The 27373-nt window shown below is 49.5% G+C and overlaps 2 protein-coding genes and 1 non-coding gene across 15 annotated transcripts in view; 1 reads left to right on the top strand and 2 right to left on the bottom strand.

The window, feature by feature from the left end:
• Positions 1-1010: 1010 nt before the first annotated feature.
• Positions 1011-22626, top strand: LIG3 (DNA ligase 3). 3 transcript variants are annotated; one of them, XM_060291323.1, is made up of 21 exons: positions 1011-1113; positions 2000-2056; positions 3422-3972; positions 5919-6062; positions 8366-8563; positions 9231-9382; positions 10073-10239; positions 10336-10413; positions 10884-11052; positions 12615-12770; positions 14527-14658; positions 15040-15119; positions 16081-16168; positions 16845-16922; positions 17209-17332; positions 17942-18084; positions 18423-18497; positions 18945-19091; positions 19621-19828; positions 20233-20315; positions 21436-22626. In XM_060291323.1, exons 3-21 carry the CDS (start codon positions 3426-3428, stop codon positions 21667-21669), a joined length of 3003 nt encoding a protein of 1000 aa, XP_060147306.1. In that variant the 5' UTR covers positions 1011-1113; positions 2000-2056; positions 3422-3425; the 3' UTR covers positions 21670-22626. The 3 variants fall into 3 exon arrangements, with proteins under 3 accessions (XP_060147306.1, XP_060147307.1, XP_030706331.2); XM_060291324.1 differs by having other exon boundaries at positions 1023-1113; positions 2004-2056; XM_030850471.2 differs by lacking the exons at positions 1011-1113; positions 21436-22626 and adding an exon at positions 20512-21427 and having other exon boundaries at positions 2004-2056.
• Positions 2852-2923, bottom strand: TRNAK-UUU (transfer RNA lysine (anticodon UUU)). Its single transcript has one exon. It is a non-coding gene; the product is annotated as a tRNA-Lys (tRNA).
• An 863-nt stretch (positions 22627-23489) lies between the features above and the next one.
• The window catches only part of RFFL (ring finger and FYVE like domain containing E3 ubiquitin protein ligase), a 68886-nt gene continuing 65002 nt past the window's right edge, over positions 23490-27373 (bottom strand). For all 11 annotated transcript variants that reach the window (XM_060291325.1, XM_060291326.1, XM_030850475.2 and 8 more), the window contains one exon: positions 23490-27290. In XM_060291325.1, coding sequence (XP_060147308.1) covers positions 27109-27290 — 182 coding nt within the window. In that variant the 3' untranslated portion in view covers positions 23490-27108. The remainder of the gene's footprint in view (positions 27291-27373) is intronic.

Below are 27373 nucleotides of genomic sequence, written 5' to 3'. Positions count from 1 at the left end.
CTGCAATTCTTTTGTACTTTGGTTGGTTGGTTGGTTTTTTTGGCCGGGTCCCAAGGCTTGGGGGATCTTAATTCCCCCATCAGGGACTGAACCGGCCCCACCACTGAAAGCGCCCAGTCCTAACCACTGGATCGCCAGGTGTAAAAACAGCCATCCTGATCTCTCAAAAAGTTGACCTGAGGTTTAAAAGAAATATACTTTAAACAATACACAATCAAGGGTTCTCTGTACCCATTACTCCTTTATATATCTATCTAGTGCCCCTTTCCAATTAAATAACATTTATTGAATACTTACTATGTGCTAGGCACTTTGCGGGACACAAGACAATGGAAATACAGAAAAATAGATTGAATAACGCGACCTTTGCCTTACCCAAGCTCATCACAACATAGTTTCTCAACCAGTACCTTTAATAACTAGATAATCTCTAAAGTTAAGAGCAAATCACAGGGACACTTCCCTGGTGGCGCAGTGGTTAAGAATCCGCCTGCCAATGCAGGGGACACGGGTTCAAGCCCTCGTCCGGGAAGATCCCACATGCCGGCGAGCAACTAAGCCTGTGCACCACAACTACTGAACCTGCGCTCTAGAGCCTGTGAGCCACAACTGAGCCCGAGTGCCACAACTACTGAAGCCCATGCGCCTAGAACCCATGCTCCGCAACAAGAGAAGCCACCGCAATGGGAAGCCCAAGCACGGCAACTAAGAGTAGTCCCCACTCACCGCAACTAGAGAACGCCCACGTGCAGCAACAACCCAACACGGCCAAAAATAATAAATTTAAAAAACAAAGAGCAAATCAGGGTGTCCCCACCATTCCTTCAGGCGCCGCCTCATCCCAGCATCTGGGCTTTCTCCTGATGGGTAAACACCTCCGCCACGCCCCAATACAGAGTCTTAGGCCTCTCCCGGGGAACCTGACTACCGCCCACGTGGCAGGCGCGGGGCGGGGACTTGAGGCGCCTCTGGAGCCAGGACCTCTGCGCCTGCGCGCTGCGGCCAGCGCAAGGACCCGGATTTAAAGAGACAGACGTTACAACCTTGGTGGCTGCGCGCGGCCTGTGGGTGCCTGGCCCTAGGCCTGAGGTGGAGCCGGAGCCGGGAAGGCAGGTGAAGGACGGCGCGGCTGGGCTGGGCGGGGGGGAGAAAGGCAGCCCGGGCTCCGAGGCTGGGGCGGCTGGGAGCCAGCCTCCTGACCTCCTCCTCCGCCCGCCCGGGGAGCCCCAGGGCACACCCTCCGTGACGTGGCGGCCCCCGGGGAGCTCCACCGGCCTGCGCCGAGGCAGGGTGCCCCCGGCTGCCGCAGGACTGCTCTGGCTGGATCTGCCCATCCGCCGCGCTGAAGTCGATGGGCTTCGGAGGGACCTCGGGAGCCTTTCTCTTCCCGCCGCGTCCGGGCTGTGTCCTGGAGGCTCCTCCTGCCCGAATCGAGGGATTCGCTTCCCCGTCCCCTCCCGGTGTCCCCGCTGTTCGCCCCGGGCAGTAGTAGCCCGTGCCCACTCCCGAAAGCGTCGCGGGGAGGCCCTCCGGCAAAAGCTGTCGCGGGGCTTTCACTTCCCGGCCCGGTTGCGTTCAGGCCTCAGTGGTTTCCTTTTCGGCTCCCTTTGATGAAATGCTGAGCGGCGGCTCTGGGGACTGTGAGCCAGGCGGGGTTCCTCACAGCGGCTTTGTGCCTTGTGGCCCAGCGCCTCCTGGGCCCTGCGGAGGGTCGGGCGCTGCGAGGGAGGTCCTCTCTTGTCGGCTCCTGTGGTCCCGGCGGGGGGGCGGGGGGAGGGGGCGGGAGGGGAGGGCTTCGTTACTCGCCCTCCAGGGAAGGTGGTGAACCTTGTTCTGAGCGCCTCTTACGGGCCTACCGTGCTTTCCCGTACCTCACCTTTGTGGTTCCTCAACTTCTGGGGGTTATAGAGACCTTTGTGAGTTTCCTGAAAATCATGACTGTCTGTCCCCCCACAAAATGTACAATGCTGAATGTGCACCTTTTTGTATACATTTTCAGGGAGTTCAGAGCCTTCCCCCCATGGACTTATTTTAATTTTCCCAGCCATCCCGTGAGGTAGGTATTATTTTCTCTGTCTTAGAAATAAGAAAACAGACTCAGGGGAATTAAAGGAAATTCTCAAAGATAACATAGTCCTTGAACTGTATGGTCACACTTGTGCTCCCGTCTCGATTCCCAGTTACCTGCTGTCCTCTGCATCATGTTGCAGTACAGTAAGTAAAGCCTGCTTTCCATTATCACCCAATAGCAATTTCACTACAAAGGTGGGTGCGGGCTGAAAACAATGTCCAGTCTGTTTAAAGTTGGAACTGCGAGGATACTTCAGAAAATATGGATATAAGAAGGTGGGGGATGCCATGTGGATATGATACCTGTTTCCATTTGGGTTGATTGATCAGTTCCTCTGATTCTTGCTGTTTCAGCTACTTCAGCATTTCCCAATTCAAGCTGCTGAATTATAACCAGGCTAGTTTCACATAGGGAGCTTCAGCTTAAAGGATAACTGCTTCATTGATTTTGAGGGCTTTATTCTTGTGACAACTCTTTGAGTCAGGTACTATTATTATCCACATTTTACAGTTGAGGAAATTGAGGAACTGAGAGGTTAAGTAACCTACCAAGGTCATACAGCCAATGAGCTAGGATTTGAAACCAGGCAGTCTGGTTTTAGGCTCCATTTAATTGCCTCTCAAAATAGGGCTTCTGATTAAATCGCACATCTATATAGTGGCTTAATTATTTTCTGAGGACGGCATATATTTTATATTTCACATTAAAAACTTTATGAACATAATGTAGTGGGTTTTGTTTTGTTTTGTTTGCCGCACCACACAACTTGTGGGATCTCAGTTCCTCAGCCAGGGTTTGAACCCTGGCCACTGCAGTAAAAGTGCAGAGTCCTAACCACTAGACCACCAGGGAACTCTCAATGTAATTTTTCTTGATGATTAAAAAGAAACTTTAGGGTCTTATTATTCTTAAGGCTCACCATCCATTTTAAGGATTAGGGGCTGCTGGTGGCCTGAGAGAAGGTTTTGTGTTATTTGGAGTCTCTTGATTGTGATTTACTAGATACACATGTATACATTAGATAATTGAACATCCTTTTGCAAACTGAATTTTCCTGTATTGGAACTCTGAATCAAGTAGGCAATAAATCTTTCATACCTGGTCTTCCCTGGTGGTCCAGTGGTTAAGACTCTGAGCTTCCACTTTAGGGGGTGCAGGTCCGATCCTGGATGGGGGAACTAAGATCCCACGTGCTGTGCTGCACAGCCGGAAGAAAAAAAAAATCTCTCATACTTTGGGAAATGTTTGATTGGTCAGCATGGATTGTGTTAGGATGTCTGCCTTTGAGGGAATTAGAAGCCTACCTCCTCGTTTATAACTCACTTTTCTGCCTCTCACCCTTTCATGCAGCTGTATGACTTTGGCTTTTAAGATCCTCTTACCACCAACTCTCCGTGCGCTCAGCCAAAAAGAACTGTGCCTATTCCGAGAACAACATCACTGGCCTGACATAAGACAGTTCAGCCGGTGGTCGGAAACAGTTCTTCATGGACACCACCTCCTCCAGAGAAGAAAGCCTGTTGTGTCATTCCAGGAAAGCAATCTAAGACCACGTGCCACCTGCCTTGTTTTCTTGCCAGGGTCGCATGTGGGAGTCTGCAGTGGCCCCTGTGAGATGGCAGAGCAACGGTTCTGTGTGGACTATGCCAAGCGTGGCACAGCCGGCTGCAAAAAATGCAAGGAAAAGATTGTAAAGGGGGTGTGCCGAATCGGCAAAGTGGTGCCCAATCCCTTTTCAGAGTCAGGGGGCGATATGAAAGAGTGGTACCACATTAAGTGCATGTTTGAGAAACTGGAGCGGGCCCGGGCCACCACAAAAAAAATTGAGGACCTCACAGAGCTGGAAGGCTGGGAAGAGCTGGAAGATAATGAGAAAGAACAGATAATCCAACACATTGCAGGTGGGATGGAGAATACTGCTTTCTCATCTTATTGGTGCTGAGAAGAAAAGGGATGAGAGTAGAGCCCAATTTCTTTCTTCCTGTTTGTCTTTCTGTCTTTGTTTTAATTTTTGGTTCAGAAATAACTTCAAACTCACAGAATAGTTGCAAGAATAAAAATAATACAAAGAATGCTCATATTCACCTTTTTTTTGGCCACACCATGTGGCTTGTGGGATCTTAGTTCCCCAACCACAGATTGAACCCGGGTCCTCAGCAGTGAGAGCGCAGAATCCTAACCGCTGGACCACTGGGGAATTCCCTCAGATTTACCTATTGTTAACATTTTGCTCTCACGTGTGTGCGCTCTCACACTCTCTCTTACTCTCACCTTCCACACACACTTTTTTTTTCCTGAACCATTTGAGCATACGTTATGGCTCTTTGCTTTTAAATACTTCAATGTGTATATCTTAAGAATAAGGATATCTTGACCATAATACACCTATCAACCAGTAAATTTATCATGATATAATACTTTAATCCACCATCTGTATTCTAGTTTTGTCAGTTGATCAGATAATTTACAGCTTTTCTCTCCCTTCAGTATGGAATCCTAATCTAAGATCGGGTATTTCATTTAGTTGTCATTTCTGGCCTCCTTTAATCTGGAACATTGCCATGGTCTTTTTCTTTTATGACATTGACATTTTTGAAGAATAGAGTACCTACCACTACACCCTTTTATCCATCAACTTATTATCTGTATGAACTCATAGATTACTACTTTTTCCTGGTGGCTTATAATTGTACTGTATTAATTTGGTACTAAATTGTCCCATATTTGGCCAGTTGAGAGCCCCTTTAAGCTAGTTTCTGTCCTCAATGCCCAAATCACATTTTTAAAAACGTTTTAAAGTACTTCCTTATTCTCTGGCATAACAGTATGCTTGCTCTTAGGCTTACCTTGTATGTATCCTATCTTATCCCTGGAATCAGCCATTTCTCTGGAGTCCTTATTCCTGTTAGTGGGGAAATGGCATAAGAGACCAAAATCTAGATGTTCCATGTCCTGGGTGCCATGAGGTGTCCTTGCTTTTAAGCCCTTTCAGCAGACAGAACTAGAAAATATATGTTCGTATGTACGCAAAAACATATATACAGATATATATGTGCACATACGTGCATATTCACATGTATGCATATTTTAGAAATCTTATACTGATACTTACAAATCCAATTTGTACTTCCTGACCTTCAGTGTCTTCATCTATAAAGTAATATTCATATCTTCAATTAAGTTTAGTTCTGGTCACTGTAGGAGTACTCTAAAATGGGCATCTATCTTTGTTCTTTGAGAGGAAAAGAGATTTCTGGGAGAGAAAACTACACATACATTTTTTTCTCAAGCTCCCCTCCTGCCCTGCCTGGCCTTAGCCATTGGCCTCAGCCTTTGACCCATCTCATTCAGAGGAAGAAAAACATGAGGTAGAAGTAAACTGTCAGCTCAAAAAACTCAGCAGCTGGAAGGTTTTTCCTACTTATACCAAATCAACATGCTCTGTTTATCCATCTTCATTTTGCTTTCTTGGTTATCTATAAATTGGGGCTAATTCCATAAGCTGAGGTCGCCACATTTTATCTGTTGAGACGTGATTTCTGATTTCCTCCAAATAATCTGGAGATTATTATATGTGGGATAAGGGGTGGACAGTGTCTATGAAAATTTAAGTTACTAATGAAAATAAAGAGTAACTGAGTCTTTTGTCCCCAGGACACCCTCTCCCTAATAACCTATTACTCACTACCTCCACTTTAGAAGACCAGCCAGCCAGTAGTCAGCATTGGGTTAATACCATGGTAGTAACTTACCTAGCCAGGCTGTAAGAGCAGTTGATAGATTCTTTAGAAGCTTTCTCAGGGATCTTTCACTGAAGGATATTTTCCCTTCTTTTGGGGTCCTACAGATCTGTCTTCCAAGGCAGCAAACACACCAAAGAAGAAAGCTGTTGTCCAGGCTAAGTTGACAGCCACTGGCCAGGTGACATCTCCAGTGAAAGGTGCCTCATTTGTCACCAATACCAATCCCCGGAAATTTTCTGGCTTTTCAGGTAAGATAGATCAGCGTTACCTGAGCTGTTACAGTCCTCCTTTTAATTTGGTATCCTATTTGGGACTCTGGTTAAGAGTGAACATTCTGGGGGCTTCCCTGGTGGCGCAGTGGTTGAGAGTCCGCCTGCCGATGCAGGGGACACGGGTTCGTGCCCTGGTCTGGGAAGATCCCACATGCCGCGGAGCGGCTGAGCCTGTGAGCCATGGCCGCTGGGCCTATGTGTCGAGCCTGTGCTCCACAACGGGAGAGGCCACAACAGTGAGAGGCCCGCATACCGCAAAAAAAAAAAAAAGAGTGAACATTCTGTGCTATCTAGCCTCCTTAATACGGTGACCCTTGAACAACATGGGCATTAGGGGCTCCAAACCCTCTCTACACAGTTGAAAATTTATAGTCTACCCTCCTTATCCCATGTTTCTCCATATCCATTGTTCTACCATACCCTCAGTTTGCATCCATGGATTCAATCAACTGCAGATTGTATAGTACTTATTTGCTGTTGAAAAAAATCTGTGTGTAAGTGGACCCATGTAGTTCAAATCTGTGTTGTTGAAGGGTCAAATGTAATTTGCTTCCATCTGAGCAGAGAGGTAATGGCTAATGCTCATTGCCCCACTTGTATAGCATTTCTTTGTATATTTTAATCTCTGTTGCAGCAAAAAGATGTTTGTTTTGTCAAGACTTTTTCCCCTTGAAGTAGTTTACCTGGATCAGACATAACCTGCCCTTTACTTCCTTTTTTTTTGATAATGGAAGAATCTTGAGAAATTGCATGCCTAAACTTGCCCAAACTGGAGATGAAAGTAGAGAAGAAGGGAGATGTCCTGCATGGCCTTGTGTAGCAGATAGCGTTGGGCTGGGGGCTTTTACATACACGGTTTCATTTGTTTTTCATTAAACTTTGGGAAGTACTTGTATTAGGCCCATTTTATGAATGAGAAAGCCAATGCTCCGCATCGTTACGGAGTTAGTATTTACACTGAAGTCTGTTTAACTCCAGCACCTGTGGTCTTTTACCCTACAACCTGTTACTTCTTTTATATGGAGACATTCTTGTGACTGCCTCAGCTAAAGAAAATAAAGTCAAAACACATGGGCTCAGAAGTTGTTTGAGGAGGTTGCTTCTATAATGAGTGAAAGAAGCCGGGACTTGAGGTCAGAAGACCTGGGTCCTGGTCTGAGCCTCTGTGGCGTCATCTGTGAAGTGGGAATGGCAACACCTGCCTTGATCCCACAGTGTCTCACAAGGAATAAAGGAGATAAAATTGCAAAAACAGTGTCTGACTCTGGGATTTTTTATTATTTTAAAACTCCGAGGTTTGTTTGGTTTTTGTCTAGTGGTAGGCCAAAGATAGAAATATGGAAGAGTCCAGGTGACAGTAAGGGCAGTGTGTTTCTGGAAGGGCCCTGGTTCTAGGGGGCGAATTTGGGAGAAATGAGGTGTTCTAGTTCTTACAAGCTGCTGAACAGTGACATTTTGGAGATTTTGTCCCCTAAAATCCTCTTTAGACTCCGGGTTAGAGATGAGGATAGATTTATAATTTACAGAGCCCAGGCAAGAAGACACTTATATCAGCAGACAGCTTGCTAATGGCTTTGCTGCAAGCTTGCAGAATGAAATTTACTTTGTAAATGGTCACAAGGAGGTAAAAGAGGATCAACTCAAAAGAGTTGTACAGTTATTTGGGGTGTCTGGAGGAAAGACCTACTTTTTGTTTTTATGATAAGAAAGAAAAGAAAGTGGTGTGGGGTTGGGTGGGAGTGGCAAGGAGCTGGGAATGTCTTCTCTCCTCTGGCCTTGGTCTCCTCATCAATAAGAAGAGATTAAACTAGATAATTTTTAAGTCTTCTTCCAGTTCTGACAATCTGCAGTAGCAATGGTTTCAGATTGACTAACGAGTCCCCTGATTTCTTCCCCCTTTCTGATCCCAACTTTTCTGGGTTCAGCTTTGCAAGTGCTCTGAGATCGTCCTGACCACTCTTGGCATGAAAACGGCCCTTATTCTTCTGTGAAGCAATCATATAAAGGGATGCACATCAGCGGGTCTTCTGCTTCAGTGTGAGGCTGTCGTTTCTTTACTATTAACAGCTGTGAGATTTGGGGAGATCACTTGACCTCTCCTTTTTTACCCATAAAATGGGTATAATATCAACGCCCAAAGGGCTCATTTTGGGGGATTAAGTGAAGCTACATATGTATAGAGCACCAGCAGAGTGTCTATTAGTTTCCCTTTCTTCCTTCTCAGCAAGGCAAAATGAAACATCTATGCTGTCTGTCTTCTCTTTTCCTCTTCCCAACAGCGAAGCCCAACAACTCTGGGGAAGCCCACTCAATACCTACGCCTAAGACAAGTCTGTCCTCAAGCAAATGTGACCCTAAGCACAAGGATTGTCTGCTACGTGAGTTTCGGAAGTTGTGTGCCATGGTGGCTGAAAATCCTAGCTACAACACGAAGACCCAGATCATCCAGGACTTCCTTCAGAAAGGCTCAGCAGGAGGTGGGGCCTCGAGCATCCTGGATGGGCTTCTTCTCTAAAGAGCTCAGAGTCGTGGCCGCTTCATGGACATGTGAACTGTACAGTTGCACGGGGCCTCACGCTTGGTTTAATGCTCTGCTATTGCCATCTTGAAATTCTTAACACTTTTGAACAAAGAGCCCACATTTTCATTTTGTACTGGGCCCCACGAAGTGTGTAGCCAGTGCTGCTCCAAACATGTGGCATCTTTCTTCCTCCCTTATTCTGCCCCCCAGGAGGCCAGAAGAACCTATCCCATTTGACCAAGAGGAAAATTCACTATCCTGCATGTTTGATTAGGTTTTTATGAACCACTTGCACAGCTTGGGGATAGAATCTTCCAACTGTGTTTCTTTCATTCATCTAACAAATGATCATTGAGCTTCTGTAATGTGCTCATCACTGGGGACACTACAGTGAAAGACATGGCTCTGCCATGCAGGAGTTCATCCAGGGGCTAGAAGGGAGGCACACCACCAGCCACCCAACGCCACGGCCTTTGCTGCCATAGTGAAATGCACACCCTACCCTGTGGTCCCGTCACGGCAAGGGCAGCAATGTAGACATCTCTTTTGGTTCCTTGAGGTTATGTATTTATTTGTTTAAGCTCCATTTCTCAAGAAGGGTTTCTTTCTTCTGTCTCCTACAGATGGTTTCCACGGTGACGTGTACCTAACAGTGAAGCTGCTGCTGCCGGGTGTTATTAAGAGTGTTTACAACTTGAATGATAAGCAGATTGTGAAGCTTTTCAGCCGCATTTTTAACTGCAACTCAGATGATATGGCACGAGACCTAGAGCAGGTCAGAGGAAGGGGAGGGTAGGTGGATTCCAGGTGGGGTTCTGCCTAGCCAAGCACCCGTACCCTCTTTTTTCTGGCGGAGCACATACTGTTTTAGGAAACTGAAACCCACTTGAGGAAGCTTTCATTATGAGAGGAGCTGAGTGGGAGGCTACAGCTGTTAGTTTCACAAGGTTCTGAGGACTGAACTTATACTGCTGCTGCACCCGAGAGGCCTAGACCTCGAGGGGCTGGATCTGAGACTTCCCACTATCTCTCCAGGGGCTCTTATTCTAGACCCTGGCTTTTTCTGGCTTTTTTTCCCCTATAACTTGGGCTTACCATTCAGTTTTGGTTTGTTCATGACTCCAGCTGTGGCACAGTGGAAAGTTTCTATCCAAACATCCCCATTATCTGATGACCATATCTGTCTCTTAGTTCAGATTCTAACAGGCCTGAAATTGGCTTGGCCCTGGATTAGTTCCTGCATCACTTCTCAGCTAAGGCAGGTGGCCAGATCCTGTGGTGGATGGAGGTACCCTTTCCATGAGCTGTGGGTGGGACAGATTCTTAAGAAGTGAGGTCAATATGTGTGAGTTGGGGATAGGAGCGGTGATTGAAATCTCTGATTCACCCTTTAGTCCTGGGGACTCAGGGGTTACACTTGGCCACTCTGGGGTTGCTGCAGTGGCATTTTGGTTTTTGGAGACAGGGTGACGTGTCAGAGACAATCAGAGTCTTCTTTGAGCAGAGCAAGTCTTTCCCCCCAGCTGCCAAGAGCCTTCTTACCATCCAGGAGGTGGATGAATTCCTCCTGCGGCTCTCCAAGCTCACCAAGGAGGACGAGCAGCAACAGGCCCTGCAGGACATCGCCTCCAGGTGGGGATGGGCCTGGGGGATGGAATCACTAGGGAAGGAAGGTTTGGGAGTGCAGAGCTTTTCAAAGACCAAGTTGAATGTGCCTCATCCCTCTAGGTGTACAGCCAATGACCTTAAGTGCATCATCAGGTTGATCAAACATGATCTGAAGATGAACTCAGGTGCAAAACATGTGTAAGTACCGGGTGCTCTGATAGTTGAAGCTGCCCACTTTCTTTGTTGTCAGCTGGTGTCAGGACTTTGGAGCCCTGATTTGGTTTTGAATCCTGATTCTCCCTTCTTCCTTCCTGTGGGACCCATCACTTGACCTAGCTCAGCCTCCATTTTCTCATACGTTAAATGGAGATAACAGTACCTTTTCACAGAGTTATTACAATCAAACATATGGAATATGTTCAATAATTATGGTATGAGTTGCTTGCCCATTCCAGCCCCCTCTTTGCTGGCAGCATCCATGTAGCACAGTATCTCAAAAGAGCTGAGTTTTCCAAGAGCTTTTTCTCCTGTGAAAGTCTTTAGGCAATAGAACATAACTCCTTCCCCATATATTGGGAGCCCTCCTCTCTCTGAGGACAGACTGCTATCCAAAGCATTAAGGTCAAAGGCAGTGGTTTTTGTTTCCTTGCTCCTGTTGGCCTTGGCAGGTTAGATGCCCTAGACCCTAATGCCTATGAAGCCTTCAAAGCCTCGCGCAACCTGCACGATGTGGTGGAGCGGGTCCTCCGCAACGAGCAGGAGGTGAAGAAGGAGCCAGGCCGGAAACGAGCTCTGAGTGTCCAGGCCTCACTGATGACCCCGGTGCAGCCCATGCTGGTAAGGACGCTGCTCTGGCCCTGCTTTCTACTCCTATCCAAGGTTACTGTCCTTACCCGTGAGATCTGATAGGTAGGGTACGATGTTGACAGCCTGTGCAAGTTGGCTGGAGGAGTTTGGGGAAGGAAGAGTAGAGATGCAGAGGTTGTTTCTCATGGAAGAGTAAAGGCAGAGGAGGAGACGGCGTGACCTGGTGGAAAGGCCTGAGATCTAGGCCCGGCTCGGCCATCAGCAAGCTGTAGAATCTTAGGTGAGTTCCTTAGCCTCTCTTGGTCCTTAGTTTTCTTATGGGAATGAAGTCTGAAGCGTCTACCTAGAGCAGTTCACCTGTCATCTTTCCTGAAGTCAGGTGGATGTATGAAGTAACTCCTGTTTCTGTGACCTGCCTCAGAGTAGCTCTGAGAATTGGTGACAGAGCCAGGCTTCCTCTGCCAGGGTGACTTGGGTCTCCTTTTTTTCTGGAAAGAGAGGAAGCTTAAGGAATGAAGACCAGCTCTTCTTGGGCCTCTGCTCATTTCATGAGAAATGAGATTTCCTTTCTGGCATGGGTTTTCTTATGCATCAGGACTGTCCACATCTGCTGCCATGCCTGCTGTGAGAGCCTTTGCATTGTTTCAGTGGGGTGCGCTGCTTTGTATGAAACGGTCTTGTGTGTTTTACTGAAGTCTTGGTCTAGGGTTCTGTGTTTGGGACAGGGAAGTATTCTGTGGGACAGCCAGCACCAAAATAGTGAAATCTCCACTTGAGGGACCGGTCCCCTCCATTATGGCCTTTCTGACTTTTGTAAGAATTCTATCTGGAGTCTCTTCTACAGCCTGTCATTTGAAGAGTGGCATGGGTTATACAGCTTACTGGTTAACCACCCAGGCTTTGGAGTTGGGCCTAGATTCACATCTCATTTCTGCCCTTTACTAGCTATGTAACCAAAAATGGGCATTTAACCTCTGTGAACTTCAGCTTTTTCATTCATAAAGCGAAAACAACAATATTTATGGCATAAGATACAACATTGAGGATGAAATGAAATTTTGTGTATGATCTGACACATAGAAATACCTCCAAGATGATAGTCATTGTTGTTTGAGTCAGGACAGCACAGGTATGTCAATAAGCACTCCTGTGTCATGTCCTGTCCTAGGGATTCCTGATCACTGCCATCCTGCCAGCCTCACTGTCACCTGCATACTTTAATCTTACCTCTGCGTACCCCCTGTGCTGAGATAACTGTGTGTTCAGTAATAAGCCAGAGGCCCTACAAGACCCTAAATTATTATTGAGAAAAAAATCAAATGCTGTTTCAGTGGAATTGTATTTGCTCTACAATGGATTGCATTCATATATTGCTCAAAATGCAAGCTCCTGTGTCAATTTCGGTGGTGCTTTTATTGTTGGAATATGACACTGCCCAGCCTTTTCCATTCCCATCACCTCTTCGGCAGCCTGCCCTAGGGGTATGCTCTGGCTGTTGGTCCCTGGGACCTGGGCTCTGGGCTGTCCTTGCTGAGCAGCCCCTCTTGGAAGAGCACCTGTAAGTCTCCAGGCTTTTCTTTCCCTACCTCAAGGCCGAGGCCTGCAAGTCCATCGAGTACGCGATGAAGAAGTGTCCGAATGGCATGTTCTCTGAGATCAAGTATGATGGGGAGCGAGTCCAGGTGCATAAGAACGGGGACCACTTCAGCTACTTCAGCCGCAGTCTCAAGCCAGTCCTGCCGCACAAGGTACAGGTCCCTTCCTTTCCACTGGGACTCTTTCACTTCCTGCCTCTAAGAATCTCTAAGCCAATGTTCCATAGCCATTCCAGCTCTGGTGTAAAATAGGGTCTATTTTGTATTTGTTGAATGAAAGAATGAATGCATGTATTCCGTTTTGGACTCTTCCAATAATGAGGGGCTGCTCAGTAGGGACAGCCAAAGAGCGCAGGCGGGTCAGTCAGCACAGAGCCTGTGGGCAATGATGCCAGCTGTGATTCCGGGACAGCGAGCTCAGCTGGTGAGCCACGTGCAGTGCTTGTCTTCTGCGTTTCTGGGTCCTGTGTGCTCCCCCCTAGCTAAGTCATGGCTCAGGTACAAAGGGCCAATGGGCTGTCATTCATTAATTTGTTCAACAAATATTTATCAAGTGTTTAGTATATTCTGGTTGCTGTTTAGGTAGTGGGCATCCAGCATTTAAAAAAAAAAAAAGAGTGGAAGTTCTGCCCCTCCAGAAGCTTACGTTCAGATGTAAACATAATCCCACAAGGATTTCTGGGAGCCCAGAATCCTGCCCTCAATCAGAGGGCATTGAGAACCTCACCCCTCAGCCCTTCTTAGCTCCCGGGGCCTCTGGGAGCTTTTGGGGGTGTCCAGGGAAAAGCAGTGGAAACATCTGGCTCCAGTAGCTGGAGGGTAGGTAAACCTCTTGTTCTTGTTCCCCCTTCTGAAGTCTTAGCTCAGACTTCGCTTCTCAGAGCCCCAGGAGAGGAGACGTGGTATGGGGCTCTCATCTTTACCTCAGCCTCCCCCGCCTGCTAGAGCACTGGGCAATCAGACCGTTTGGTTTGGGTGTTCTGGAAAGCTGAGCACAACCTCCCCGTGAGCATTAGTGTGGGCTCACTTGCTCCGTAGGGAGGGCTCACAGTCAAACTGCTGAGGAACAGCTCCTGGTGAGCTTGTTCTAGGGACACCTCCTGCTTCTTAGGAAGGCATTTGAGCACAGCTTTCCAGACTGGGAGCCGTTTCTCTGCTCTCCCTTACCAGAGTTTCATTCATCCCTCTCTCCCTTTTGCTTTGGTTCATGAAGGGCTGGATCCCGGATGGAAGCAGAGTGGGATGGATGTGCAGGCCTTTCCTGTACCCCCTCCAAGCTTCTGAGGCAGTGATGGCCTAAGTGCCCTGCCCAGGGGAGGACTGGACCACAGTAATGCTCCCTGGATTGCCTTCGTGGCCTTACTCGGCAAGGGCCACCATGGGTTACAGTGGGACCTCTTCCTGTAGGACTGTAAACACTAAGCCTCTGCCTTTCATAGGAAAAAAATCCAATTCCAAACATCCTTTTCTTCCTCATTCTGAAGATGGCTATGGGTTCAGAGCTCCCACTCAGAGAAGAAGCTCCTCACATTTCATTGCTCCTCCTGAGGGGATTCATTTCTTCCCTTCCATCTTTTTTCCAACTGGTCCGTTCTCCTGCACAAATCTCTGCCTGCCCACCTTCCCTCCCTCCATTCCATGTTTGTCTGCCCCCCACCCTCATTTTCACTCTCAGTTTCTTCCTTTTTCCTGCAAATTCTCCTCTGCAGCCAATAGAAAATGACCTCAACATGGGCTGACCTCTTCCTGGGTCTGGGCAGAGGTCCCGAAACATAGCTGATTCTTCTTGTCTAGGTGGCTGCCGAGGCCTAGGTCTATTCTGCACATTAGCTCGACTTGCACATGTTGGTGTTCTGTGTTCCTTCTGGGGCCTGACTCCCTCCCTGACTCCCTCCCCTTCTGCCTCCAGGTGGCCCACTTTAAGGACTACATCCCCCAGGCTTTCCCCGGGGGCCACAGCATGATCTTGGACTCTGAGGTGCTCCTGATCGACAACAAGAAAGGCAAACCACTGCCCTTTGGGACTCTGGGAGTGCACAAGGTACTGGCTCAGGGCCAGATGTGCAAGAGTGAGTGTGTGCACATGTGTGTGCTGTCAGTCTGAATGGAGAGGAATGTATCACTTACTTAGGATCAAGCTTATCTTCATCTCTGAACTGGTTCTGAATTTAGCCCTGAGTTTAAATGTGTTTTTGTGTTTTGCATAAAAAAAGAGCTAGTAGTGGCAACTAACTTATAATTGGGTCAGTCTCTATTCAGGACCATCTGTCAAGTGCCCTTATGGCCCAGGGACTTCACAGCACAAATAGACCTTTTGTATCAGATGCTTCAGAGGGTCTCTGGAAGTGGACTGGTACTCCCCATTTTTCATGCCCTCTTATTTTTGTCCCTTATGTACCTACTACCTCATTTTCCCTTACAGAAAGCTGCCTTCCAGGATGCTAATGTCTGCCTGTTTGTTTTTGATTGTATCTACTTCAATGATGTCAGCTTGATGGATAGGTGAGGAATCTATTTTTGATTCCTGGGTGGGGAGGTGAGGGCTTCAGATTGGACAGGAGGGAGGAGAAGTGGCTGGAGCTGGTGCCTCTTTGTGCCCAGGAGCTGCAGCGGGAGGGAGCTGAGAGCCAGCACAGTTGCTACACAGCTCCACATTCAATGTTACGAAGAGCTGATGTGTTGACCAGGTCTCGGCTCTGAATGCTTAAGTCACAGAGGAAACTCAACCACCCACAGCAAAATGGATTGTTGATGAGATACAGACTATGAGCACAGTAGGGTTTCAGTTTATCTTCAGCAGCACCTACGGGTACATGAGGCAGATAGTTTTCAGCTCAGAGGTTTTGTTTTTGGAAGAGCCCGACAACAGGAAGCTTGTGATTGTCGGTGTTCTGTGGCTGGGGCCTTCTTAGGGATAACTAGCAGTCTTGACTTAGCTGCATCCAGTTCTTGACCCTGAGAAACCGTTTTGGCCCCTTCCTCCCTTAGAGAGGCATCCCGGCCCCCACCCTCCACACCAGCCTTGAGCGTGGAAGGGGAAGGAGACAGAAGGGAGAAAGAACTGCGGGGGTAGGAGTTGGGGTTTGGGCTTCAGGTCCTGAGGCCTGTCAGCTTGCTCACCCAAGCACCAGCCCACCTGGGGCCTGGGGTGAAGCAGGGTGCAGAAAATGAGAGTCGGAGTTATTTTTCAAATGGGACCAGGAGTTATACAGTCTGTGTGGGATGATGAGGTAGAGACAGGAACTACAACAATTAAGTGGCTCTGTGCCATGGCCTATAACTGTCTGTCTTTGGTCCCAGTGGAGCCCTTGTCACCCTGGGCAGGCAGAACTGTTAGACATGAGGGCCCTAAGCCATGGCAAACCCTGAAGCTGAAGTTCATTGTTGTGCCCCTTCCCTCCTCGGAACTCCTCAAGGGGGTGGGAGGATCCTGGCCTGAACTCAGTTCTCCTGTCCCCCTCAGGCCTCTGTTTGAGCGGCGGAAGTTTCTTCACGATAACATGGTTGAAATTCCCAACCGGATCATGTTCTCAGAAATGAAGCAAGTCGCAGTGAGTGAATCCCACCCTAGGCAGTGTCCTAGTGGTTTGAAAGCAGGGCAGAGAGCCCCTTGGGTCAGATGTGACTGGGAGAATGAGTCTTAATTATTTTCTTATGAGGGAAGCTGATGAGTATACAGGCATACCTTGGAGATATCGTGGGTTTGGTTCTAGACAATAAAGCAGTATCACAATAAAATAAGTCATATGAATTTTTTGGTTTCCCAGTGCATAGAAACATTATGTTAATACTATAGTCTGTTAAGTGTGTAATAGCATTATGTCTAAAAAAACAATGTGCGTACCTTAATTAAAAATACTAAAAAATGCTCACCATCATCTGACAACACAGGGTTGCCACAACCTTCAGTTTGTAAAAAACACAGTATCTGCAGAGTGCAACAAAGCAAAGCACAGGAAGACAAGGTCTGCCTGTATTTGTCTACCAATCTCCACCTGGGAGGGCAGGGCATGAAGCATCCTTCCCAGGTGGGCTCCCAGTATCTCTGAGCTGCAGCAGCTCTCTGGTTGGTCGCTGCTCTGCTAGCGCTTTTGTTCCTTCTATTCAAGTCAGGGTGTTTCTAGCAGACGCTTTGCTAGTGTGTGAAAAGGAACTCCCCTCTTCCTCACTCCCAGAGCCCTTCTCTGTTCTCATACCAACCTCAGCGTCTCTCCTGTTATCCCTCAGAAAGCTTCTGACTTGGCTGACATGATCAACCGGGTGATCCAAGAGGGGTTGGAAGGGCTGGTGCTGAAGGACATGAAGGTAAGACGGTCACATCCTTTGCTTTCTCCTGCAGAGCCCTCCCCTGAGCCTTTCCAGTCCTGGCCAGGAGGTGGCGGTGGTGGTCTGAGGTGTTTGGGGGTGAGTGCTGGGGGGCGTCTTTCCAGAGTTCTGGATCCTAGAGGATGGGTTTATGTATGTCTCCCTTAGTGCCTGGAGCAGAGCAGGCTGGGCACTGTGACAGATCCAGTATGTCGCGTAAAGAGGTAAAAAGCCCACCCTCATAGAATGTCCATTCTAGTTTGTGGTCTCTCTTGCTTCCCCTCAGGGTACATATGAGCCTGGAAAGCGTCATTGGCTGAAAGTGAAGAAGGACTATTTGAACGAGGGGGCCATGGCTGACACAGCTGACCTGGTGGTGCTTGGGGCCTTCTATGGGCAAGGGAGCAAAGGTCAGGGTGGCCTCTGGCCCCTGGGATGGTACTTCTTTGAAAGGTACCACTCAAGGAATAGGCAGGCCTTTTTGCTGGCTTGGTCTGCTACCGTGGCCAGTCGTGATTTCCAAAGCTCTGGGATTAGGGGCCCCAACCTCACCCATGCTACGTCAGGCAGGGACATTGAGAGCTGCGGACCTGGTAAGGGAGAGATCAGGCAAGAGTACCCTGTGCTAGCCTGGCACAAAGAAGCTCACCACCAACTATTTCTTCAGGGACTGGCAGCTTTCTCCTCAGGGAAAATCTCCATTTCCTGACTGGAGAGGAAGCTGGGGTCTGAAGAACTAGTACTGGTAGGCATCTTTCTGTGTGCCAGGCTCTATTCAATTCCTTTTACTCCACCAGAGCCCAACATTAGGTGTAATTATCCCTAATTCACTGAAGAGCAAATTGAGACTCAAAAAGGTTAAACTTACACAGCTAGTAAGGGGTAGATCCAGGAGGTGATCTCTGGCACTCTGATGCCAAGGCCTGGGCCCTTTCCTCCAGCAGGCTGCCCCTCACAGGGCACGAGGGGGTGGCAGACATGCCCCCCCCCCGAGTTTATTTAGTCCCTCCTCCGCACAGGTGGCATGATGTCCATCTTCCTCATGGGCTGCTATGACCCGAGTAGCCAGAAGTGGTGCACAGTCACCAAGTGTGCAGGAGGCCACGATGACGCGACGCTCGCCCGCCTACAGAAGGAACTGGACATGGTGAAGATCAGCAAGGTGAGGAGGGGACCTGGGGGCCCTGGCCTCTGGACTGGCAATCATTCCTGAGACAGGCAGTGTTATGGGGGCTGCAGGTATCATTTATCTGTTTCCACAGAAAAGAGAGCTGCTGCTTGGCCATAGGAGCAGTATTAGGCCCTTAAGTTCTTTGAGTACCTACCTTGTGGAAACTGGCCTGCATGCCCTCCAGGCCACACCATCTCTGGGCAGGGAGGATCCCAAGGGGTGAGGGTCAGCCTTTTGTGATAAGTCACCTGTTCTCACAAGCCCGTGACCAAGAAGGGGTTTAAGTCTCATTTTGGCAACAGCCCAGGACTGTACCTTTTCTCCTCTAGGATCCCAGCAAGATACCCAGCTGGCTGAAAGTCAATAAGATCTACTATCCTGACTTCATCGTTCCAGACCCTAAGGTATTAGTCCAGGGCCTGGGGTCCTCCAGCCCCAAAACTGAGCCTGTACATTCTCTAGTGCCCCAGAGACGTCACCTCGGCCTCACTGACAGTCCACCCAGGGTGGGGCTCTGGACTGTTTAGCCAAGTGACAGGCACAGGGATGACCAGTCAACGCTGAGGAGTCATCCTCAATAGAGAAAGGGACTGCCCATCCTCTAGGCACAGAGGGTCTGCTCTAGAAGTGACCTGGGCCCACCCCTTCCTGCACTGACAGAGAAACTGAGGCCCAGAGAAGAAACGAGACTACCCTAAGGTCACACAGCATCAGTAGCAACAGTGGGACTTGAATTCATCTCCTTCCTGTTAGCCACTGCTTTTTTGACTTTAACTTGTTCTGTATTGCTTTTAACTGGTTGGGAGGTGTTTTCTACTTAACCAGGGAGTGACCTGACTTACTCCTGACAGAAAGCTGCGGTGTGGGAGATCACAGGGGCTGAATTCTCGAAATCTGAGGCACACACAGCTGATGGGATCTCCATCCGTTTCCCTCGCTGCACCCGAATCCGTGATGATAAGGACTGGAAGTCTGCCACTAACCTCCCCCAACTCAAGGTGCCACCTCCTGGGCTGTGTGTGTGTCCTGTACCCCACTGTCCCAGCCTTGGAACCGAGGGCACCTGGCCTCCTGCGTCCTCTGTCTTCTCCTTTCCCCGCTGCACTGAGATGGGCAAGGAAGGCAGTTATCAGAAAGGGAGACCAAGCCGTGGCAGGGCCAGGAGCAGCAGCATTGGGCCTCCACCCACATCTCCCGCTAGAGAGCCCTACCTTCACCGGGCCCCGTGGGCAGCCCTGGGTCCCGGTGAAGGAGAGCTCCTGGCTCACGGCTTCCTGTGGAGGACCTGGCCCCAGGCTGCAGTCTCTACGTTGCGGAAAAGAACTGGGGAACAGAACAGTGATCTGTGCTGATGACTCCAGAAACAGGGCCAGAGCTAGAAAAGTACCAAGGAAGCCAGGCCACTTTTCCCTGTTATGTGTCTGTTTCCCCTCATTGTTCCTCAGTCACCTAAAACGTACCACACAGACTGCCTGAGGCCAGTGGCTGGGAAGGGAGTGATACACCAACATTCTCTCCCCTCCTCAGGAACTGTACCAGCTCTCCAAGGAGCGGGCGGCTTTCACCATAGTAGCTGGAGATGAGGGGAACTCCACTACAGGGGGCAGCAGCGGAGAGAACGAGGGCATCTCAGGGCCAGCTGTGTCTCACGAGGCCCCGAGAACCTCCCCCAAGCAGCCCTCCGCCAGTGCCAAGAAGGCAGGAGGGAAGCTGAGTAGCTCCAACAGCAAAGGCGGTAAGGAGAAGGGTAGGGGCTGGGGTGATGAAGAATGGACACGAGGGCAGAGACCAAGGACAAGGACCCAGTCTCACACTCCAGCCCTGAGGTCATGGATTCTCTGTCCACTGCAGCTGACGTTGGCTGCATTCCTGCTGTGTGTCCACCCATGGGCCAGAAATTGTTCTGCTGGGCATCCTCCTGCTCTGTAAATATGAATGACAGGACCCCGGGAGAGCCCCTCAGAGCCGGGGATAAGCCACCTCTGAGCTAAAGGCTCAGCGTACAGCCCTTACTTCCTGTCTCACCCACGGTCACAGCAGAGGAAGGGCCCAGCCCTTCTCTGTACCCCCCTGACTTCAGGGACCATTATCCGCTCCCCTGCCCTCTTCTTGGTTCTCATCCTGAGCTCTCTCCTGCAGGCAACAAGCTGGCTGCAAAGCCTTCCCCTGTGAAAGTGGGAGAGAAGCGGAAGGCTCCTGATGAGACCCCATGCCAAGCAAAGGTGAGGGAAAGAAGAGCAGTGCCCTCCGGGGGGTGGGGAGCCTTGTGTGCCCAACCCTCTGCACTTGGACTCTGAGAGACATGCGAAGGTGTTATCAGGACTAACTGCCAACCCCTGCCCTCCTGCATCTGCTCCTGGCCGCGGGCTGGGCTGGCAGTGCTGCGGCTCCACCCTGTGCCCTCTTGTTGCCTTGCAGAGGCGGCCGGCCAGCAAGCAGAGAGGAAGGAGCGCTGTGCCAGCAGGCAGGCGATAGAGCAGCCAGCCCAGCCGAGAGGCTGCAGGGACCCAGCCGGCTGCCGGCCCCAAGTCACAATTGACATTAAAGGGGAGAAAGCCCAGTCTGGGTGTGGGAGTGCAGTAGTGTGAGTTTGTGAACAGGGCCAGCCAGCGAGGAGCGGGAGAGGGCACTGGCTTGATGACCGTCTTCTTCCCTCTCGTACTCCCTTGTTAGTCTTTGGTTTGACAGCAGCTATTGAGCGTCTACTGAGGCCAGTGACTCGGTTCAGCCCTGGGGGAGCTGATGCCCCAAAGGGCAGATAAAGAACTCGACATCTGGTCACTACACGGTGATTGTGCCACCCCAGCCCAGGAGTCAGCACAGAGGTCTGGGAACTCAGGCCCTGAACCCAGTCCCCAGAGCACCTATACGACCTTTCCGTCTTTTCCCTGCCTGAAGCCTGGAGTCCGCATGCAGTCACGAGCGGGGCTCCTGGTCCCTTGGTCAGCTAGTGCACACACAGTGGACTGCTTGATCAAGCAGCATCGCTGCGTCTGAGCGCCACTGGCCCTGCCCACCAGCCCCTGGATGGTTCTTGGAGACGCGTACTTTCCAAGTCCCCAGTGTAGGGACCCATCTCCTCGCCCTTCTCTTCTTCTAGGCAAGGATGGAAGGGCGTGTCAGTCCTATGTAATCTGGAGTGGCTGGAGGATCGGGGTTTTGATGCCTTTACCTTTCCTCCAGTAAACTCTTTCCCCTCGTGTCCTGACCGCTAGGCTCCCTGTCTCTGGCTTTTGTTCTAACCTCCCTCCTCGCTGGTCTCCGCTCCCTGGGCGGAGAGCCATCTGCCCCAGCACAGTCCAGCCCTGCTCCGGGCCTGCCCTGACCACAGTGCATTTGCAGGTGCTGCTGGACATCTTCACCGGGGTGCGGCTCTACCTGCCACCCTCCACGCCAGACTTCAGCCGTCTCCGACGCTACTTTGTGGCATTCGATGGGGACCTGGCGCAGGAATTTGACGTGGCCTCAGCCACACATGTGCTGGGTAGTAGGGACAAGAACCCTGAGGCCCAGCAGGTGTCCCCGGAGTGGATCTGGGCCTGTATCCGGAAACGGAGACTGGTAGCTCCCTGCTAGGACTGCTGCCTGCCCTCGCCCTCTGGCTGTGCTCTCCCCACTGCACTACTCCTGGACAGGGCAGGCAGGCACAGGACAGAACCTGGGGGAACAGGCTTTCTTCTCCAAGCTGTGCATCTTCCAGAACCCACCAACCATGCATGGTCTCTTCCAGACTGGTTAGTTGCTGTGGGTACCACCAGTGAAGTCAGTTTCTCCTGCTGGTTTACATAGGTCTTTCAGATCTGGGTGCTGGTTTTGACCTCTTTTTTTTTTCTTTAAAAAGCAGCTTTTAAAAAAACAAAAACAAAAAAGCCAGGAACTATCTTGGAGTTATGTATGTCCTTCCCCCGACACCCCCAATAATTCTCCTAGTGATTAAGGAGTGAAGGGAAGGCCGGCTGTTGAAGCTCTGTCCACAGAGCCCGTCCTGGTGGCAGTCTTTTCTCCCTTACCTGCCCCTTCTACTTCCAGGCTCATTTTAAAGTTGTATTTAAAAGAAAGACTGTCCCCAGAAATGCTTATAATTGGCAAAACTTGTATTCAGCCTGGCCGCCAGGAATGAAGTCTCACTTGAAAGAAAACAAAATGGGCTTTGTCTTTGTGCTCTCCTATTACAGTGTGTGGGCCCCTGTGTGAAGGGAGGGAACCATGATCAGGTAGGAAGGAAAGGGAGGTTGTTTGGGCTACTCCTCGGGGGGATAAAGGGCTCCAGGAGGATCTGCCTCCCCCAAATCTGGAAACAAGTGGAGCGGCTGGGCCCGTGAGCCATGGCCGCTGAGCCTGCGCGTCCAGAGCCTGTGCTCGGCAACGGGAGAGGCCACGACAGTGAGAGGCCCGCGTACCGCAAAAACAAAAAAAAGACTGCTCTTTAAAGACCCACCTGAGGACAAATCTACACAGCCTGCTTAGAAAGAATGGCTCCTGCACCGCCTGAGGCTGATTTATTTGAATAAAAGGGAAACAATTTAGCATGGACGAGTGCCGTTCAATAGAACTTTTTATGGCATTGGAAGCACCCTGTAAATCTCCATTGGCCAACATGAATCAGCCATATTCTGAGCATGTGAAATGTGCTAACAAAACTGAGGAAGGGAACTTTTCATTTTCGTTCAAGTAGTCAACGTGAGGCTAGTGCTAGTGACCACCACCTTGGGCAGTGCAGGTGTAGACAGACATAGTTTGAATCAAGCCCTGAAACTTAATAGCCCTAACCCTCCAGGAATGGGGACAGGAACTGCACCTAAATCACAGGGTTGCTGTGAAGAGTAAGTGACCTCAGGAGGCCTTAGGTAAAGCACTTAGCACAGAGCCTGGCACGTAGTGATCTAGAGTTGGGAAGATCAGCACTGGTGTGCATGTCCAGACCCTGCCCAGGAGACTGGGGCCTGGCCTCTGACTTCAGAACCCTGTCAGACCACCTCCACAGCCTCGCACCTGTGCGGTACAGCCCACTCTGGTCTGAGTGCAGGCTCATCATGTCACCATCTGGTTTTAAACTGACTTCCAACTAGTTCTGCTGACTTCTGAGGGTCCATTCTGTTTTTTCTTATCAACAGATTGGCAGGCTTGTTTGTCCAGCCCTTGTGAGTGAGGTTAATGTGACTCAGTCTCTGGAGCATACCCGAGCATGAGTCTGAGTCTGGGCCACCACCTTGCCCCGGCCGTCCTCCAGTGTGCTCAGCTGAGGTCACACTCTGCTGGGAGGCCAACTCCAACCTGATTGACCGGGATTTCCAGCTGCTGCTGAAAATGTGTTGGGAGGAAGGGCAGGAGGGGGTGGTGCCCTGACTCTAGGCCAGGACGTTTGTTGTTTCTGAATAGGCACCATTCAGTCTGGCTTCACTGTTGAGAAGATGACACTTTATTCTGTCCTCTGTGGAAACAAAAGCTGCTCCTCTGAGCACTGACCTACATAAATTTTCATCCCATCTCCAGCCTCCTCAGGCCAAGCAACTGGACAGAGCAGCAGAACAGGGCTCTCCCCTCAGGATTTTGCCAACGGACACAGACACTGCCCTTTTGCCTGGCTGGTCTCTCACTCAGGGTGTGCCGCACAGCAGAGTGGGGAGTCTCAGTCATGAGCTCAGCCCCTCAGCCCCTCCCTGCCTCGCTGGGTGTGTTGTCTTCGGTTCACTGTACAAGGTGTTTATTTCCTTCCAGTCTTTCCGACACAATTTTTCTTTGCTGCTGAGGTTAGATGTGATTTTGTATCCATGTATTTCCACAGACCGTAAACAACATCTTAGACCTCCCCAGCAGAGTGCTGGAGGCCTGCCCTCCTCTGAGCCTTTGTTTACTTGCTGCTGGTTGGCAGCAAACAAGAGGTCATCCAGGGTGCTGAACAGGTCAGCTGCCCAGAACAATGAGGACAAAGTGCTATGGCTCAGCCTCGAGGCTTTATGCCCGCCCTTTTGGCAAGATTTCTTCTTTCCTCAGTCACAAGGCAGATCTGCACTAATCCAGCTCTCCCAAAGGCGGCCTACTCAGGGGTCCCCTCCCCTGGACACCTGGTCAGGCAGGCGTACAGACCTGCACAGACAGGGCACTCTGCCCTCAATGCTGGGCCAACCTCTGAGCCACACTCCAGCCACCACAGCTGTATCCACAAGCTACTGTCCATCTCCCAGGGTCACCTGAAGACTTAACTAGGCACCCTGGCTGTCCTTAGATTCCTTTCTACCCACATCTTTAAGGTCTGCCTCTACCAAATCAGTGTCCCATGCCTGAACTCACTTGCGTTTTCCTATTTGGACTTAGGATTGGTCCTTTTTCCTACCCAGGTCCCATCCTCTTCTAGGCTCTTCCATGACCAAGGCCACATGGCCCAAGCATCTCCAAAAATAATGCAGTCTCTCAAGAGCATGCCTGTGTGCCTGGGATTAGCCTGTGGTTTGTCAGCTCATGTCAGTCTTAACTGTCAGACCTCTGGTATCCTCACACCAGATCAGACAGGCATCTATACTGAAACTTTATTACAAAGTTATAAAGCAGAGCTCTGTAACAAAAAATACACATTTGGGTTTGCTCTTAACACCCAAGTAAGTCTGAGAAAATCTTAACATAAGCCACTTGAAATAACACATTCACATCCAAAAGATTTCAACAAATTTATACATTTTATATTGAGCACTAATTCCTGTACAGCTTATTCTTACTAGTTTGGATCCAGCTATTCCAATGTATTATGAACCAGTCAGCTGTCCATGTCTTTTAAAACAAGTCTCAACTGAAACCTCAGAACAGTCACAGCAAAAGCCATGGAATAATGGAAGAATTAGATGTTTCCATGATAATTAAGACCAAGGACCTATGAGGAGCAGGAGAGAATATTCAAGGATAAAAGTCAAGTTTTCTACCTAGGTTAGATAGTAACTGAAATGGGATCTTAGAATTCCCAACTTTTACTTGGTGTAGGAATAAAGAAGATACAAAAAAAGTGGGGGGAGGTGTTTGCCACCTTTTTTTCGTAAATGGAAACCACCAAAAGAGGTTAGAAGACTTCAAGGCAAGTTCTTTCTCCAAAATGAGTAAATGACATCAGTTCTAATTCTTACTGAGGTTACAGACCAACCATCAGGATATTATTAACTCATGTCTAAGAGGGAAGTTGGGAGGTAGGGAGAGGTAAGGCCTCAGCAGAGAAAGCAAGTTTTAAGTAGGGAGACAGCCAGCTTCTGCCCTGAAGTTATTGCTAGGTTGTAACTGAGCTGCATACATGTAGACCTGTTTCACAGTGGAATTGAGGAGTAGCTGAATCCTTTGTTAAACTGGTAGGCACTGTAAACTGTAGTATTTACTGTCCAGCAGAAAGATGAAAGACGATGTCTTTATAGGGAAATTTCTTGACTCCCCCAGTTCCTAGAAAGGCTGTAGCTCAGAATCAAATCACCCAGTATAATGTCAAGGTAAGTGGTCCAGTGTTCAGCTGACAACCACTTTAAAATTATTTCACTCCCCCAAAAGAGATTAGTGGTTGACAGAAAGCATTAAACATGTCTGTACCAATAAACAGGTCCTCTTAGAGGTTTCCCACTGCTTTCAAAGTCATGACTGGTTCTTCCAGTCTGAGAGATCTTGGCTGCATGGGGTGGGGGTGGGGGGACTGCCAAGGCCTTCGGGTGTTCAAGGGTTTGCATAGCTCGCCCAGTAGTGACGGCAGCACACACCGCTCTTCTGATAGTACACAGTACGTACGTTTGTGCTTGGTTAAGCTTCTCCGGCAAACTTAAGCTCTTCCAGTGGTGAAAAGACACTAAGAGGGCTCGAGAACATCACCTGTTCGTTGCACGGCCCTTCCTAAAGGGCCTAGAGAATGCTTCTTCCTGACCTGCCCCTAAATCAGCAGGTTGAGAAAGGAAATGGGAGTAGGGAGTCCCCACCAACCTGGGGAACTAAGACTTCCAGCTGTCCGCTCAAGGGCTGAATCCAGCCTCGTTCAGTACCTTCTGATACCTCTTAGGTGCTCTGTCTTACATGCTCAGTCTCTGGGAGCTTCATGAGAAGTCTAGCTAGAGAAGCGTGAGGCTCTCTCTCTCTGTTCCTTCAGTGAGACCATGTTTAAAACCTCCATGGGAAAGAGGGATCTCACGCTCAGGGGAAAGTGGTTTAAGGCTGGCTGCTGGACAAGGCAAAGCCAAGCAGAAAGCCATTGCTTCCACCCAATGCTTTCCCTTTTCTCATAAACTAAAATTAAGGATGGCACAAAGTCAGGCCCCAAGAGAAGCAGCAGAGATGATCCACGCACCATCTCGCGCACAGAGACTGGAATTTCCCAGCAGTTTGAAAGCCAGATGCTTTGTTGACTGCCAAGGTCAGGTCAAGAGACTGATAGCTTCCAATCCCAGCACTTAAGGAAGCAACTCTTAATGACTTCAAATTTTTTCCATAGCATTTGTGTTTCATTTCTCGCCAGAAATGAGTTTACTGGGCCAAATTCTGTCCTAAGGAGGATCACTATTGGTCTGGGAAGCTAACATCTTTTTGGTCTGAAGAAACACATGGATTTTAGGTAATGTAGCAAGAGACTTTAGCAAAGGTCGGTTAAAGCACAGAAAGCCAGAGGGACCAGAAATGAATCCAGATGTGCTGGGGAAGAAGAGAGCCATTTCCACCAGGACTTCCGATGGGTGGAACAGAGACACGCAGTTCAGGGGGATGGGTGGGCTACAGGAGGAAGGGTGAAACTGTTTAGGTTCTCAGAGGAAGGGAGGAAGATACGGTCCAAATTCCAGAAAGTCCTCTCTTCATTAGTTACCATCATCACCCCAAGATCGCTGAAACAGGGACTTGCCTGTGCGATCTGTGCATGCCCAGAGGTGACACAGCATCTTGCTTGCCCTGGTCTTGGGAACACTGCAGATTTTCTTGTTAGGCTGCCCCCCTGCAAGCTGGCCAACTGTGGGCCCAGACACCTCGAGCTATGTCCCTGTAAGGCACTGAAGAAGCTGGTACAAGCCCTCAGGATCGGAAGACGTGCACGGCTCGGATCACGTACTGCCGGCAGATGGGACACTCGTTCATGCGCTTGCCACACTTGGTACAGGTGACCATGTGGCCGCACTCCAGCAGAACACAGTCGATGGGCGAGTCCATGCAGATCCGACACAGGTTCTCCTCCAGGCTGGATGGCACTGCTCCCCCTGGACACACACAGCAGAAAGGGGGTATAGAGGAAAGTAAGAAGACTGTCTAAGTGTACGGGGTTGGGGGACAGGGGGAGAAC

This window comes from Globicephala melas, chromosome 20 (genome assembly GCF_963455315.2).
Source record: "Globicephala melas chromosome 20, mGloMel1.2, whole genome shotgun sequence".
NCBI classification, from domain to species: domain Eukaryota; kingdom Metazoa; phylum Chordata; class Mammalia; order Artiodactyla; family Delphinidae; genus Globicephala; species Globicephala melas.
This window is presented reverse-complemented; position numbering and strand designations above follow the sequence as displayed.